This window comes from Sinocyclocheilus grahami, unplaced genomic scaffold, assembly GCF_001515645.1.
Source record: "Sinocyclocheilus grahami isolate Dianchi unplaced genomic scaffold, SAMN03320097.WGS_v1.1 scaffold187.1, whole genome shotgun sequence".
In the NCBI taxonomy this organism is placed as follows: domain Eukaryota; kingdom Metazoa; phylum Chordata; class Actinopteri; order Cypriniformes; family Cyprinidae; genus Sinocyclocheilus; species Sinocyclocheilus grahami.
The window spans coordinates 469,760-486,484 of NW_015505366.1; the positions used below are offsets into that span (position 1 = coordinate 469,760).

Sequence of the window (16,725 nt, forward strand, 5' to 3'; positions counted from 1 at the left end):
GACGAATGAGCGGCAACCACATGTGACGGAACCCGGGCTGGACTCTGCTTTGTCCATGGTGAAAGTTGATGTATTCCCTCAGCGACCAGCACAGATCAGCTCTAGGCATGACGAAGCGGATATCATCCTCTTTTGGAAGACCAAACAAAGTAGTTTTGCTTTCACAACGAAGCACACAGTGTCTTCACAACATGGCTGCAGCGTCAACAATACTACAGTGAGAATAAAAGTTACGCCTTCTTTCTTTGCATGAACATTTGGGCGGCCTAATGCAAATCTTTCCACATAGTGAGGTAGATATGTGGGGGCGTGTTAGAACGAGCCGTTTTAGGTAGGCGTGGCTGACTCTGAACTTTTATAAAGAATATCTCTTTGGATTTGAGACTTTAATCTTTGCAACTTTACAGGCCTTCTTTATGCACCAAGAGCTTGTAACACTCCAAAGAGAAAGGAAAAATTGAAATTGAAATTGCATCATATGACCCCTTTAAACGTGCCGAGACAGATCCCCTGTTCAGCACTGATGTGAGCAATTCCAGCTGCAGTGTTGAACCCATTCCCCATTGAGAGTCACTGCATTATCCTGTCTCCTCGTGCATTCTTACATGGACGACCAGCCTTTTTGCGGGACGTGAATGTTTTAGTGCCATAAACCTGCAATATTTGAGAAATCACAGATGACCAACTTCTCTTGTAATGACTGAAAGTGTCATCCCTTTGGCCTTCATCTAGACCTCCTCCTGTTGCAGAGTTTCAGTCACTTTAGAGCGGCCCGTCATCTTGCAATCTTAAAATTAGAGGAATGCTGTAAATAGGGTTTGTCATATAATTAAGGAAATTAGCACCAGGTGCCAGATTAACACCACTAACTTGGAGGTATCTGTAAAAGTTATTTTTCAAATATCTCAGTGAAGTTTTTTATACTGTGCTTCAGAATACAATTAATTTATGAAATATGCTTAAAAACTGCCCTTCTACTCTTGTTAGGATAATTTCAAATAGGACTAAGCAGTGACCTTGAAATTTAGGAAATTGCAGGTTGTTCTCTAATTTTGATCTCTACTGTAGGTATATATACGTATATATATATATATACACACACACATACACATATGTATACACACACAGACTGTATACTACATTGATGAAATAAAAAATGAGGATATAAGCTACAATAGAGATATCAAGAAGAACTTCACAAGGGAAATGGTTCTATGACCACACAAGCGTGTAAAAAAGAAATATAGAGGTCTAACCTGTCTGACGAATCGGAGTACATCAGAGTGAATATTGTAGGAGGCAAAGGAAAGGGTAGTGTGGCAAGTAGAGGAATGATGAGAGATAGATGTAGGGGTTAACAGTTTATTTTTGTCTTGGAGTTGGTTGAGTATGATATCTCACAGTACCTGTATGTGTAAGTTCAAATCGGTTGCAATTGATTTTCAACTACTGTTTCAAACAGAGCATTGGACTCTGGATTATTTAAGGCAAGAATTTTATTCCCTATGCCTAAAAGTGTGTTATTTTTTATTCTTTTTATAACTTCTCGTTATAAACTGATTCTTCACTAAAGAAAGGTTACGTTTAATAGGTTAAGATCAGCCTGTAATTGACAGTCAAAGACATTTACTGTCCAATAGAGCAGAAAGAGACAGTTAATGTTTTAGAAATAGTTACTTTCAAAGCATTTTTTACAAGACAAGAAAATACATTTAAATAGAGTTGTGAAATGTATTATACATTTCAGAAAGCAAATCAGCATTTAGTCAAAAGAAAATTTCCTTGATCAAAAAATTAATAAAATATCATCTCATCTTCGTGATGAAAGAAAATGACAGATATGATTCGTTCTTTAGATACCAGAAAAGGCCTCTCTTCTGAGGATGAAACCCATGTGACCATCAGAGGATTTTCTTGTCCTCTCTGTAAAACAAGATTGTAGATGGCTTACACACATTCAAGACCTTGTATACATTTTTTCTAGATGGATTCAAAGTCAGTCACAGAATTAGGCCAAAGGGATGATGCATTCAATTCATTTATGAAAGAAAAAACTTTTGGACTCTACCTGGCCATGTTGTACTGGGGATTATGCACTACAGATGGCCTATTTACAGTGGTGTGAAAAAGTGTTGGCCCCCTTCCTGATTTCTTATTTTTTTTGCATGTTTGTCACACTTTAATGTTTCAGATCATCAAACAAGTTTAAATATTAGTCAAAGATAACACAAGATGCAGTTTTTAAATGAAGGTTTTTATTATTAAGGGAAAACAAAATCCAAAACTACATGGTCCTGTGTGAAAAAGTGTTTGCCCCCTAAACCTAATAACTGGTTGGGCCACCCTTAGCAGCAACAACTGCAATCAAGCGTTTGCGATAACTTGCAATGAGTCTGTTATAGACTTCTTCACACAGGACCATGTAGTTTTGGATTTTGTTTTCCCTTAATAATAAAAACCTTCATTTAAAAACTGCATGTTGTGTTTACTTGTGTTATCTTTGACTAATATTTAAATTTGTTTGATGATCTGAAACATTAAAGTCTGACAAACATGCAAAAAATTAAGAAATCAGGAAGGGGGCCAACACTTTTTCACACCACTGTGTATTGGTTCCTTACATTAATAATTTAATAAAAGTGCATTAGATCAATAGTTAAGATTGTAATAAAAGTGTAATAAATAATTTAATAAAAGTGCATTAGATCAATAGTTAAGATTGTTTGTCTAATGCTGGGTACACACTAAAAGATTTTTAAAATCTTATAAGATTTTCAGAATGTGAGAGACCACAAACATGAAGACAAAAAATCCTAGATAACCGTTTTGCTCCTATAATGTGTGGTGTGCCGCGATGTGACAAAGACAGCACACCACACACACCAACAGATTTTCAACCAGAGTCCTGACTGTGAATACGGGAAATCTCGCAAAATCTCTTGAGAATAAACATGGCAGACGATAGGCAGGAAGAAATTGTGATGATAGGGTTTGGAATGATTTTGACAGAAAATGGACACGTTGTATAAACAATCGACAAGCTGATCCTCCATCTCTGCTGTCCAAATCCTTTTGTGCTGCGCCATGACTGCGTTTCTTATGCTTCCGTCTTATGTCAGCTCGCTTTCTGATTGAATATTGTTTCGTTTCACGTGATAATCTCCAGCTCGTATGCGTGCTAGTCCTCGGGGTTCCCCCACACATCAGGATTTCTGATCGTAAATAGGCTATTCAACATGTTGAATATTTACGATTCGCGATCGGGGCACCTCCAACGTTCTTCCGAGCAGATTCAGTCACTCTTAACACACTTCACACCACAGGGAAATCTGATATGATAATCTTTAGAACCACCAAGATAAATGGGACATTACCTAGGATTGTCGGAAGGGGAGAAATCGGCCCAGAATCAGCCCGATTATCTTGTGGTGTATACCCAGCATAAGGAGTGACAACTAGAGCAAAGTCACAAACTGAGAGAAAATGAGGGAGGCAAGCCAAATCAGGCAGAGGCAATATGAAGTTTGACAGCTAAGGTGTATAAAAAGCTCATTACTTATTAAACCTAATTTTACCTGTTCTTGTACCCTTATCCAGCAGTTTTAGCCATGGCGATGGAAATCCACACTGTAATTAACCATCACCATTAAATACAGACACCAGGCACTGTGAAGACGAAGGTGCAGTTCCCCATTAAAAGAAGAGTCTTTGTAGCCTCAGCAAAAACAGGGAATGATTATCCAGGGTTAACTGATGGCATTCCCAAAAAGCCTGATGGGCACATAAAACACATACCTGTAGATATACAACAGGGAAAATGGAACTAGACAAATTCAAAATAAAAAAAGTCAAGAGCCAGCAGCTCCCTGCTTTATACAGATGGAGAAATTACTTTTACTCAGTGTCAAAACAAGCTCCTCTGCATTTTAGAAGACTTAGATCTTATTCAAAGCACACTGCCAAGTCTGAAAAATGTCACAAGGCAATGTTGCAGGTCTTTAAAAAAAATCTGTCACTATTTCTGCTTATAAAGAATTTAACTTCATTCTCTCAGCCAGCAGAGTGAAAGCTCCTGTCTCATAGACGAACCTCATTCATTTATATAAATGATTTGACCTTTTGGTTTTTGTTAATCTACTCCGGACCTGTCTGAACTCTTATAAAGGAGGCATCTATCAATCTTCATTCACACCCACTTGGTTCAAGCCTATCTTGTTTATCTTTAATTTACCTACTTAGCAGGAAACCGTGAGCATTTCACAAACAGGTGGGTTGGGTTGGCGTGGTGCGACTGGACTGATGCTAATTACAGCAGCTGGCATAGTCACTTCTATTGACTTCCACCCATGCACTACGCTTTCTTTCAAGGTTAGGTGCACATGTGGAGAATATGAAGAACTGTGATTAGATTGTATGAATTATTCACAGAGGATGTAACTGGTAGTAAAATGATGAAATACCCTTTTGGAAAAGAAGTGCGCTTTAGTATACTTTTGAAAATTGTATGTATTATCGAAATAACACACTTAATATACTTTAAGTGTGAATTAAATGCAATGTTTCTAGGCAATTAATTGCAGATAATTAATTGAAATATGAATATAATATAAATATATAATTATGTATATAATATACAATGAAAATACATTGTTTAAAATTTTAATTTATAATAAATGCAATTAGTTAAAATTAAGAGTGTTTTTTTTTTTACCTAAGTACTTTATAGGACTGAAACTGAGGCAGAAGCATTAAAGTTGTTAATACAACTTATGCTGCATTTCAAATCTTCTGAAGCCATACAATAGCTACGTAAATAACAAAAACCAATAAATAACAGACCAAAACGTAAGTCATTATTCAGTGATAGTTCATAGCATGTTAATCAAAGAGAGTTCATAAGCAGTAGCATTGTCAGATTCACGAATAATTCTTTTGAATCGGATCTTTCATTGAATTGATTTACAACACAAATCACTGTATTGCAAAAAAAATATTTTTAATAATTTTTAAAAAATCAAATCAGATCCGAAAACTCCACAGCCAGGAACCACAGTACACGCAACCCCTGCACGATTCTCGGTTGGAAATGAATGACTTCCAGTAGTCATCGTTTGTCACAGCCTTAAGAAATAACTTAAATTTGATCCTGTTTCTCACACAAATCTATCGTATGACGTTGGAAGACTTAATTCAGTGTGTCTTATGGACCACTTTTATGCATTATTTATGAAGCTTGAAATTTGATGACAATATCATGAAATACCAGTGGTTCACTTTGTGTTGTACAGAAGAAATCATACGAGTTTGAAATTACATTAGGGTGAATATGATGAAAGTTTCTTTTAGGTGAATTATTATAATGTCGTTTAATATTTTCAGTCTAAAAATAGTGTTTAAATAAAGGCTACTTAAAGGGCAGTTCACCCAAATTCTGTCACCATTTGCTCACCCTCAAATGAGGAGACCAAACAGCTGCTGGTCACCATTGACTGCCAATGGATGGATGGATGGATGGAGACCAGCAACTGTTTGGTTACATTCTTCAGAATGTCTTTAGTGTTCAGCAGAACAAAGAAATTCATACTGGTTTGGAACAACTTGAGGGTGAGTAAATTATGACAGAATCTTCCATTTTGGGTGGACTATCCCTTTAAGTGGCCTTAAAGAGAGTACACTTTCATGACTGTTTAACACTTTTGAAATCATTTGTACACTTTGTAATAAAGTCAAAGAAAAGTTTTACAAAATGAATTTTAAATTATTATTTTAATCGTATGTCATGCTTAAAGCACATGTACATTTTTTGAGTATAATTTTAACACTAGTATATTATTTGATATGACATTTAAAATGATTATATTTTATACTAAATTGCAGCTTCAACATTACAAATGGGCAATGATGTATATTTTTGTTTACTATAAGTATTTGGCAGTACACTTTAACCATATTTCAAAGACACCAGAAGTTATTATGAAATTACATATAAAGATGTACAGTGGGTATAGAAGAGAATCTCCATGCTTTACTGGAGTAATATGCTGTTATTTGGATGGTGAGCTGTAGTGGATTTCCGCCAGACATATCGTTTGGTGTTGAGGCCAAATAATTAAATTTTAGTTTCATCTGCTTCAGAATCTTTAAGGTGTGTTTTAGCAAAGCTCAGTCATGACTGCATGTGGCCTTTCTTTTCTCCACATTTGTGGAAAAATTGTGATATTGTTATCACATGCACACAATGACCACTCGGTCATAAATTCCTGCAGCTGCTTCAGAGTTGCTGTAGGCCTCTTGGTAACCTCTACATCCAGTTTGGAGGGACGTCCTGATCCAGGGAGGGTCTGTGGATGGACCAAATACATTGCACTTCTTAATAACAGACTTCACTGTGCTTCTAGGCATTGATAAAGCCTTTGGATTTGTTTGTTTTTTGTATCCATCTCCTGACTTGTGCCTGTCCACAACTTTATCCCAGAGATCTTTTGACAGTGTCTTGCCACCCATAGTTGATTGTTTGCTTCAGTTGCACTACTAAGAACTGAAATACTCCAGGAAAGCTCTTTTCATGCTGAGCTAATCAAAATGACCACAGCTGATCAGAGTTGAAAGTTAAAATGGCTTTGTGTGCCATTGAGAAGGTGATTAACTACACCTGATTGAGTTTACAAGTCTTTTTTAGGAGGGGGTGAACCTTTTTCCATCTCAGTGATTCTGTTTTTTTATTAATTAATTTATTTTTATTAACATGCTGGTGTTATATCTTTCACTTGGATGTTATAAGTTGCACTGAGTAAATACAGCTGGATAAAAAAAACTGTCCATCTTCATTTCAGGCTGCAAAGCAACAAAATTGAAATACTCCAGGAAAGCTCTTTTCATGCTGAGCTAATCAAAATGACCACAGCTGATCAGAGTTGAAAGTTAAAATGGCTTTGTGTGCCATTGAGAAGGTGATTAACTACACCTGATTGAGTTTACAAGTCTTTTTTAGGAGGGGGTGAACCTTTTTCCATCTCAGTGATTCTGTTTTTTTATTAATTTATTTATTTTTATTGACATGCTGGTGTTATATCTTTCACTTGGATGTTATAAGTTGCACTGAGTAAATACAGCTGGATAAAAAAAACTGTCCATCTTCATTTCAGGCTGCAAAGCAACAAAATGTGATATTTTTAAAGGGGGTGATTCTTTTCTATACCCACTGTAATTAAACTCAATATCAATTTAAAGGGGGGTGATTCTTTTACCACTGTATGTCATTGTAACTGCGTGGAAAACAGCAACCAATAGCCTAGGCTATAGTTCATTATGTCTCCTTTTGTGTTCCATGGAAGAAAGATAAATTATACATATTTGGACATGAGTCTGAGTAAATAATGACAATTTTCATAGAAAACATGAGGAAAACAACAGGAAAGAGAGAGACACTATCAATTATCATAATTGTTCTGTCTAGCAACCGGTCCCCTGTGTTTATGTTTAGCATGTGCCTTGATAAAATGCATAAATAGTAATTAATTAGCAAATTTTCTGCCTTGTTTGTCTTTAAATAGCTGCAAAATTATTTCAAGAAAGTTTGCGAAGAGCATGACAGATATTTTGCTAAAATCACTCCCTTTTTATATTTAATTTGAGTTTTTAATATGTTCAGTGTTAATTAAATTTACTTCTTTTCTTGTTTGCTGTTTTGTTTGTGTCTGGTATGAAAAAGCAAAAGCTGTTTAATATTGCTCCCCAGTGCTGATTCTTTTGAATAATCATGGCTGGCAATAATGGTATGTTTTGCAATGCAAAACACTCACATATTCCTTGCTGTCAGACTGGCTGTGAAAACAGGGGAGGAGTTTCAGGCTTTAGCACTCTGTCTTTGTTTAATTCTAGACAGTCACTGCCATTTGCTCAGTTTGTATAACAACATAAAAGAGAACTCAAGAACTATAGAGAACCGGTGTTTGTCTGTTTTATGATTTTGATTCAATTCAGGATAGAATTGGTACAATTTAAGATGAATTTGTCATCTTCCAAAGAAAACAACAACAATAAAAAACAAACAAACAATGAATTCAATGGATTTTCCCTATGAAAAGGAATAGAACTCATAAGAAGCAGAAAGTAGAAGTACGTCACAAAACATTCAGATGTGAGAATATGACAAAAAAAGACAGATCAACAGATCAGAAAGACAAAAGACAGACTGCGTGAAGAATACTTCACCAAGGCAGTTGAAGACACCTCTGCATTTGAATTTCGCTTTTACATTTAGTAGATATCATTAACCTGTGCTGAAACTGGCAGAAATTCATGCACCTTCTGACACATGAAGCAGTCGTTCCCATACGCTTTTCATTATATGCTCACTCTCTTTGATTTCTGGTCTTACACATGGACAGTGGTTGCAATAGTGAGAGATGGGGAAATGTATCTTGTGATGACAAACTTTGCTGGAAGAGCTATAATTACATCGAGTTCTGGTCATTTGTGGGGGTTTCATGTGATGAGCACATACAGTACTTAACAGGCAAAGAGCGTAGTAACAAAATATTCTAATACTATATGCATAAATAATGTGATGTTGTGCCTCTGCTTTTAGAAAGGCTGCGACATAAAAATAGTGTGAATACAGGTAAAGTGAGACAACAAAAATGTGACACTTACATTTTGTATTTAATATTTTCCTTTTCCTCTGTATAATGTTGTAAGGAACTTTAGCCCTTCACACAATTTCATAGCATCATATTTTAAAACAAAGACTAATTATAAGCTATCAGAAAGTGTCCCACTACACAGTTTTTTAACTGTGTAAGACACTTTGATCATTTATAGTTTGTCTTGTTCAAAAATATTATTCTGTAGCATCTGTAAAATTTTAAGTAAAAATGGCAGCTGTTGTTGCCAGAAATTACTGTAAAAAAATACAGTAGCAACATTTGATCATTATTGTCATGTTTTTTTCTTTATTTGTTTTTATTATTATTATAATATACAGACAGCCACCTTCAAAACATGTGGTAAAAAGAAAATCACTTGATGAATCAAAGATCATCACAAGTAGCTTTTCCACAAGCTGAGGTACAGTAAATACTAAAATATAGAAGGTGCATGGTGCCATACACACACACACACACACACACACACTGTTTGGTTTACTATCCTTGTGGGGACTCTCCATAGGCGTAATGGTTTTTATACTGTACAAACTGTATCGCCCTACACTTAAACCCTCACAGAAAACGTTCTGCATTTTTACATTAGTTAGAAACAGTTATTTCAATGAAAAACTCTTGAATCCTTGTTTTTTTCTGTAAATTACAAGATGACGTTCTTTTTCACATCCTAAAATTGTACATTTAACAGTATTTAACTGTAAAATTTCATGTAAAATAGGTCTATTACAGTTTTTCGCCATATAGGGTAAGTGAAAAATGTGTTAAAATTACAATCTTTTTTCTGTATTCATCAATTTCTGCTAAAGGAAAAACACAACCGAACAGATTGACCCCTAGAAAGTTTTAAACCCTTGAAGACCTTTTTCCACCAACTTCTCCTGTCATGACATCTTAGCATAAAGCTTAAGCCCTGTGGATGTTGTTGAGCAGAAAAACAGAGTGAGAGAAAAAAAGAAATGTAAAAAAAGGTCAAATAAATAAGTGGATCAAACAACAACAGAGCATGTTGACTCAAATTGACTGTGGTGAGTGACTGAGGGTTCTCTTCAGGTCATTAAGGATTTCATCAGGCAGCGTGGAGAACGCATGAGCCTTGCCACCAAACACACGTTTCCAAGTTCTTCACAGGCTCCAGATTTGCCTCTCTAGCCTCTCCACATACATTGGCATGTGTGAAAAAAAGGCTTCACTTGTACCCATGCCAGGCAGATCTGTATGCAGCCTCTTCATTTGGATGCTGTTGGGTTTGACCAACTGGAGGGATGACTAAGATCTGGTCCCATCTGGTGGCCTGCTAGTCATTTAGGCCCTGTTTGGATTACATTTCTCTATAAACAATGTTTCTCTTATTAAAGGAAGAGATCACCCAAAACTGAAAATTTCTTGAAAATGTACTCAGCCTCAGGCTATCCAAGAAGTAGATGAGTTTGTTTCTTCATCGAACAGATTTTGAGAAATGTATCATTACATCACTTTCACCAGTGGATCCTCTGCAGTGAATGGGTGCCGTCAGAATGAGAGTTCAAACAGCTGATACAAACATCACAATAATCAACACGATACTAGACCATCAATTAATATCTTGTGAAGCGAAAAACTTGCAATACATTTTTTAACTTTAAACTTTAATTAAATTAAAATGAATGTTTTCAGTTTTAGTGGCCTAAATATTTATTTTCAATGTATGTTGAATATGAGACCAAATCAAGATGCAGGTGTTTCTGGTAAGATGATTTAATTTCAGAATAATGTTGAACATAATGTAATTGACAATTGAACTGACAGTTTAGAAAGATAATATCTATAAAAAATTAAAAAGAACATCTGAAAAAATGCACAATGCACAATGGCGCCGACGCTGATGGCTGCCTCCGTGGCGTGCTCTGCAGTTGTTTTTATGTTTTTGTTAGTTTGTCCTGTCTTTAGTTATATCCCTGCAATCAGTTTCACCAGAGACGAATTGCTGGACATTCGGAAGTACACACCACCCGATATTTCACCGGTTTTCGACTATTCGGATGTTTTGCTGGACATTGTTGTCGGGGGAGCTGTTTTTATTATCTGTGTTTTTGTTCTGTCACTGTCATTCTGTTACACTGTGGAGCTTCTGTCATGAAAACAAATTCCTCGTATGTGTAAACATACCTGGCAATAAAAACTCATTCTGATTCTGATTCTGATTCATTCTGATTCTCATTCTGAAACTGCCAAGGAGCTGGTGCACACACCAGTCAAAATTAATATGCAACAAAGTAACATGCATATTATGCAATTATGAAATATTAATGTCATCTTTAAAAATAATAAGGCATCATCTTGTCACAAAGATCTGACACACTGATTTTAATCATGACATAAAAGCTTCAATTCATTTGTTCTAAGCTGTCAATGAAGCAGAAAAAGGTAGCATCTTAATATTGTTGATAGGTTTAGAGGCCTCTTAGGGATGTCTTGTCTACTGTATATAGGTGCACTATTATACAGAACGTGAGTTAGGGAATATTAATATTAATAATACCTTTTAAAGTGTGTGGGTGTTTTTTCAGTTGCTGTATGTCATGTGGTTTGTTGAAGATCAGTATTATTATAGTGAATATCATAAAATAAAAAAGATACACACAGAAACAACTGAGCCATTTACAAAATATTTCAGCAATTTCAGCAATGTGAATATTAACAATGTGTAAAAGACAACAAATATTTTACTCTGAGTGTAATTACTTGTATATGGCAGAGGGGGGCCCCCAAGGTAACAATTTAAAATGCCCAGCGGGTCCTGATAATACAAAGATCTTCCACATGGGGGCGTCACAGAGGTCACTGTCCACTAAGAGCAGCGAAACCACATAGTGATAATATGAGTACACATAATGTGCCTTGTCATCTTTTAAACCCTAAATTAGGTGTCAGAAAACAGGGGGACTTTGGTTGACTGTTAGAGAAGAGTAAAATACTGCTTCAGTGCATTGATTAATTATTGAAGAGAAATATTATAGGACATTGGATTGGTATAACATTGGATACAGGATTTGTGGGTTATTGCAGACTGCTGCGCATTATACTGTTAATATTCTAGGCTGAGTACACGTTAAGTGTCCTACATTTGATTGCAGTGCATTTTAGTGGATTTTCAAAAGCATTGCTCGAGGGAGGACAAAGACACTCATTTGTGGAGTGGGGCTGGACGCTGTTTAATTCAGTAAATAATATGTGCTTTTGCTGTGAGGAAATGACCATTAACCCTGACATCAAAATTAAATGACCATTAAAATGTTATTAAATCTTGTTAAATTCTTTATAATTCTATAATTATATTCTAGCATTTTAGTCCTCTATTTTAATATCTGAAACAAAATTTAAATTCAAGAATGAGGCAGCAGCAACAATATCACAATGTACACAACAATAGTATATTAACAAAATATTCAGTGTGCCATGACTGTGGAATTATGGGTTATATATATAATGGTAATTAAAGCAGTATTTGGACAGTGATCCTTATTATTCATTTGAGGTGGGATTTTTTTTATTTTTATAAATGATGTGAAATTAATAATTGAGCAGTGGAATTGTCCTGATTTGAGCACTTTGTTATATATTTAGAGGGGATAAAAAAAAAGTCTGACCAGGAATCAATCCCAAAATAATTTAATAATTAAATAATTTCAACACTTAAAAATTTGCTAAAATGAAAGAATGGATGAATGAATTAATTAATGAACAAATTATGCTACTGTAATTTTCCCTTTAAACCACAACGAATCACAAATCATTCATATACAGTAAATAGGTTAGAAAGCTTTTGTCTTGCGTTAATAAAAGTAACAGCCCGGAGTAAAAGGAGCAGATAGGAGGAGTTTGCGTTGCATCATCATTAACCGCGTGGCGTTGTCAATAACTCACAACGAGGAAAGTTAAATATTGAGAAGCGGGTAAGGTGAGCTGAAACTTAGTAACTATGAGGTCAATCACAGCTTCATTCCGACAGTAGCTACATATCCACTGGCAAGCCAGGTGAGAGGCGCCTTCCAGGAAACAGCCAGATTCTCTAGCACAGCTGAATGGCTTATAATTACAAAACTCTTGCCTGTAGTTTCCACTAAGGCTTTTCTTTGCTTGCGCATTGGAACATATCAAGTTTGCATATGATGAGCTGCGTCGGTTCATAAGAATTATAAATGTCCACTAAGACGGATAGAGACTCGCAGGTAGAAGTGACCCACCTAGATTCCCTCAAAGCAGAATGGGCTGAAGACATGGACGAGGAGAGCGTTGACGGAAGGGAGGTGATGAGGACAGATGAAGCTCCAGCGCCCCGCAGACTCAGCCGCAACCCGAAGTGCGCTCGCTGCAGGAATCACGGCGTCGTGTCGCGCCTCAAGGGCCACAAGCGCCTGTGTCGCTGGCGTGACTGTCAGTGCGCGAACTGTCTGCTGGTCGTAGAGAGACAGCGAGTGATGGCAGCGCAAGTCGCCCTCCGGAGACAGCAGGCCACAGAGGTTGGTTGACTGAGCAGGGTAGTTTAAAGCTTTCTGTGTGCTCCAGTGGAGCTAAAAACGGTGTTATTTGCAAACAAAGTGACATTGTATTGTTGAAGGATTTGAGAATGTGTGTACTTTCTTGTAGCAGACTTAAACGGCAAACGTTTAAGCAGTACTGCAAATGATATATATATATATATATATATATATATATATATATATATATATATATATACACACACACATTTGAATTTTTACTTTATTTGTCAGAATTATATTGATACATGTAATTTAAATGTAAAGTTTGCTGTAATGGAAAGTTTGCAGTTCAAGCCTGCCACATTTATTAATGAAATCAGATTTTTGAAAACATGTTTTTGCTTCTGTATTAGGGCAAAATCATGTTACTGCAAAAAAAAAAAAGAGTCTGTTGCATAGTTAACTACCCTTAAAAGAAGTACTGTGGCAATATCATGATACAGGACTGGAATCAGATGGTTATAACATGATACGTTTGTATATAAAACAATACTGATTGCGACCATATTCATGTATATTGGTATTTAAAAAGTACTCCAATACATCTCAAAGAATACCATGGTACTACAATGGTGCATTCGCTTGATTCCCTTCAAATGTATATATTTCTATAAACAAGAATGCTTTACAGTCATTTTCAAAACATACTATTGTCATAATTAATGCTTTACTATTATTTCAATGATACACATCTTCATCACAAAATTCCTGAGAGCAAACAACATAAATTAATTGCATTTTAAGTAGTCTAGTTAGACATTCAAAGCTGTGTGATGCACTAGATATTGTTAAGAAAAAGGACACTGTTTATGAAAAACAAGACATCCATTGGCATCATTGTAGAGTGAGTATCTTATATCTATCCCATAAATTAATGCTGAGTTATGCATTCTCTTTAACAGGGTAAAAAAGGTCAAAAAAACACCTCTGTTCTCAGACGCACAGCTTATCAGTGCTACACGAGGGCACCTAGTCTCCTGGCAAAGAGTATTCTAGAGGGTAAGCCTTAATTAATGCACATCTCATTAACACGACTGCACCCTGAAAGGCGACATCGGGAGGAACTGGATTAGTTCACCCGTTATGCTAAAGAACCCTCTGTCGGGAATAAATATGTTTGTGTTTATGTAAGGTAATTAAAATTATGCAAATTTATAGAGGAATTACAAAAAAAATGGGCTCATATGACTACTTTGGAGTTTGATTTTCCCTGATGCGTTTCTCACTGTGTCAACATTAAGGTCAAACTGATTTAATTGTTATCATAAATTTGAATATGCTTCATTTGTTTTTGTACCATTAGAATATTTAAAACTGTTATACTTTTATGAGTTCCACATGGAGTTTAAGAAATGTATTTTTTAATTCTTCTGAAATTAGGTGAAAATAATTTGTGCAGCTAATTTTACAGTACTTAAGAAATGCATTTAAAAAGTGGTGCTCAAATGTGGGTCATGACCTAAAAATGGTCCACATGTCTGTTTTGATTTGTCATGGTCAGCAGGAAAAACCATTAACAGATGCAAATAAAAATGTAGCTAACCATGTAATGATACATAAGACTGCAAAATATATAGGCTTGAAAGAGACGACAAAGCACTTTGCATGCTTTCCATTTGTTGCTGACATCAAAAGCTCTGCTTTTCTTTCTAAAGAAAAACTGTAGGAAAAAGTGACAGTAAAGACAAGTAAAGACATTTACAGTGGTGTGAAAAAGTGTTGGCCCCTTCCTGATTTCTTTTTTTTTGCATGTTTGTCACACTTTAATGTTTCAGATCATCAAACAAATGTAAATATTAGTCAAAGATAACACAAGTAAACACAACATGCAGTTTTTAAATGAAGGTTTTTACTATTAAGGGAAAACAAAATCCAAAACTACATGGCCCTGTGTGAAGAAGTGTTTGCCCCCCTGTTAAAACTGTGGTTTATCACACCCTGTATACTGTGACAAAAGATTTATATTTCAAATGAATGTTGTTCTTTTGAACTTTCTATTTATTAAAGAAGTCCTAAAAAATGTAGCACCATTTCTAGAGAAATATTAAGCAGCACATCTGTTTTCGACATTAAGCAGCACCAAATCATCAGATTAGAATGATTTCTGAAGGATCATGTGACACTGAAGTTTAAAGTAATGGCTGCTGAAAATTCAGCTTTGCCGTGATAGGAATAAATTACATTTAAAATATATGAAAGTAATAATATTCCACTATATTACTGTCTTACTGTATTTTCTTACTGTATTTTCAAACAAATAAATGCAGCCTTAGCAAGCATAAGATATTTCTTTAAAAAAAACAATAACTAAACAAAAGTTTTTTCTTTACTTGACTACTTGAATCCAAAGTATCTCCATTTATAAGGTTTCTTTTATATGTGAAACAGTTTATTCTGGTAGACTCTTCTAATATTTTTACATTTAAATGTGACTTGATTATGAACAAGAAAAATCGACTATTTTAATACTCCTTCATTATGTTGTAGGCTACAAGCCACTTGTGCTGGAGGACTGGCCTAAGAGACTCCACCAACCCCCAGTCAGTGTTCGTATGAGGAAGAGGAGAGCGTTTGCTGATAAAGAGCTGGAGACTGTGATGCTGGAAAGAGAGCTGAGGCAAAGAGAGATGGAAGAGTTGCCTGCGCTCCTCCTCCAGGCTGTGGTGCCATCTGCTCCCACTCTGTATTTTTCCCCGCTGTCAAACCCAGTCATGCCCACTTACATGCCTGTGTCCAAAAGCGGCCCTCCTTTGACTGACTGTGATCTCCCTCACCATCAACACATGCTTAAATCCAAGACTTTAGATTGCGGCACAGACAAACTGACAGACAGCGTCTCTCTAAGTGTGTGTGAGAACTGGGATCTTTTCAATTCGATTCGGCCTCCACCGTGCTGCTACAGCACAAGTCCAGGTGACAACATGGTTAAAAACATGCGCTGCAGGTCATTGGGACACGAGGCCTCTGTACACATGGACTGTATGGAGGGTGCAAATAAAGACCCCATCAAAAAAGCTGTAACACGGCCATTACCTTTTTCTGTAGAGGCATTGCTCATGAGATAAGAATATTTTTTAAAGCTAACACTTTACAATAGGTTTCAGTTTGCTAACACAAGGTATTACATTACATTAACAACCAATGTAATTTTTTACACTATTAATGTTGATATCTACATACACTAATAAATTTTTAACATTTCAAGTTATATATTAACATTACCTACTGTATTATGAATAAACGTTATGAATTAACGCCTAATGCTGTTAAAAAGCTAATTGTTAGTTCATGATACCTAATGAATTAAGTGATGTTAACAAATTAAACTTTTTGTAAAATGTGACCTTTTCAATTTATATTCGACTGAAACAGTGTTGAGGAGCCTCTAGCTATAATTTATCTAGATTTACAGTAGCATTTAAGCAGCTGAGCTTTTTAAAAATAATAATAATAATGTAACAGTGTAGCATGACAAAATGCTACATAACTCTTTTTTGTCACATTAATGATATACACGCAGTCAAGCAAGCAGAGGAAAT

At 35.7% G+C, this 16,725-nt stretch overlaps 1 protein-coding gene across 2 annotated transcripts; it reads left to right on the top strand.

Moving 5' to 3' along the window:
* Positions 1 to 12,528: 12,528 nt before the first annotated feature.
* On the top strand, positions 12,529 to 16,394 carry LOC107594639 (doublesex- and mab-3-related transcription factor 1-like). Of its 2 annotated transcripts, XM_016284759.1 has the most exons (4): positions 12,529 to 12,680; positions 12,909 to 13,165; positions 14,089 to 14,185; positions 15,674 to 16,394. In XM_016284759.1, the coding sequence occupies exons 2-4, from the start codon at positions 12,923 to 12,925 to the stop codon at positions 16,249 to 16,251; spliced, it is 918 nt and encodes a 305-aa protein (XP_016140245.1). In that variant the 5' UTR covers positions 12,529 to 12,680; positions 12,909 to 12,922; the 3' UTR covers positions 16,252 to 16,394. The 2 variants fall into 2 exon arrangements, with proteins under 2 accessions (XP_016140245.1, XP_016140244.1); XM_016284758.1 differs by having other exon boundaries at positions 12,529 to 13,165.
* Positions 16,395 to 16,725: the final 331 nt, after the last annotated feature.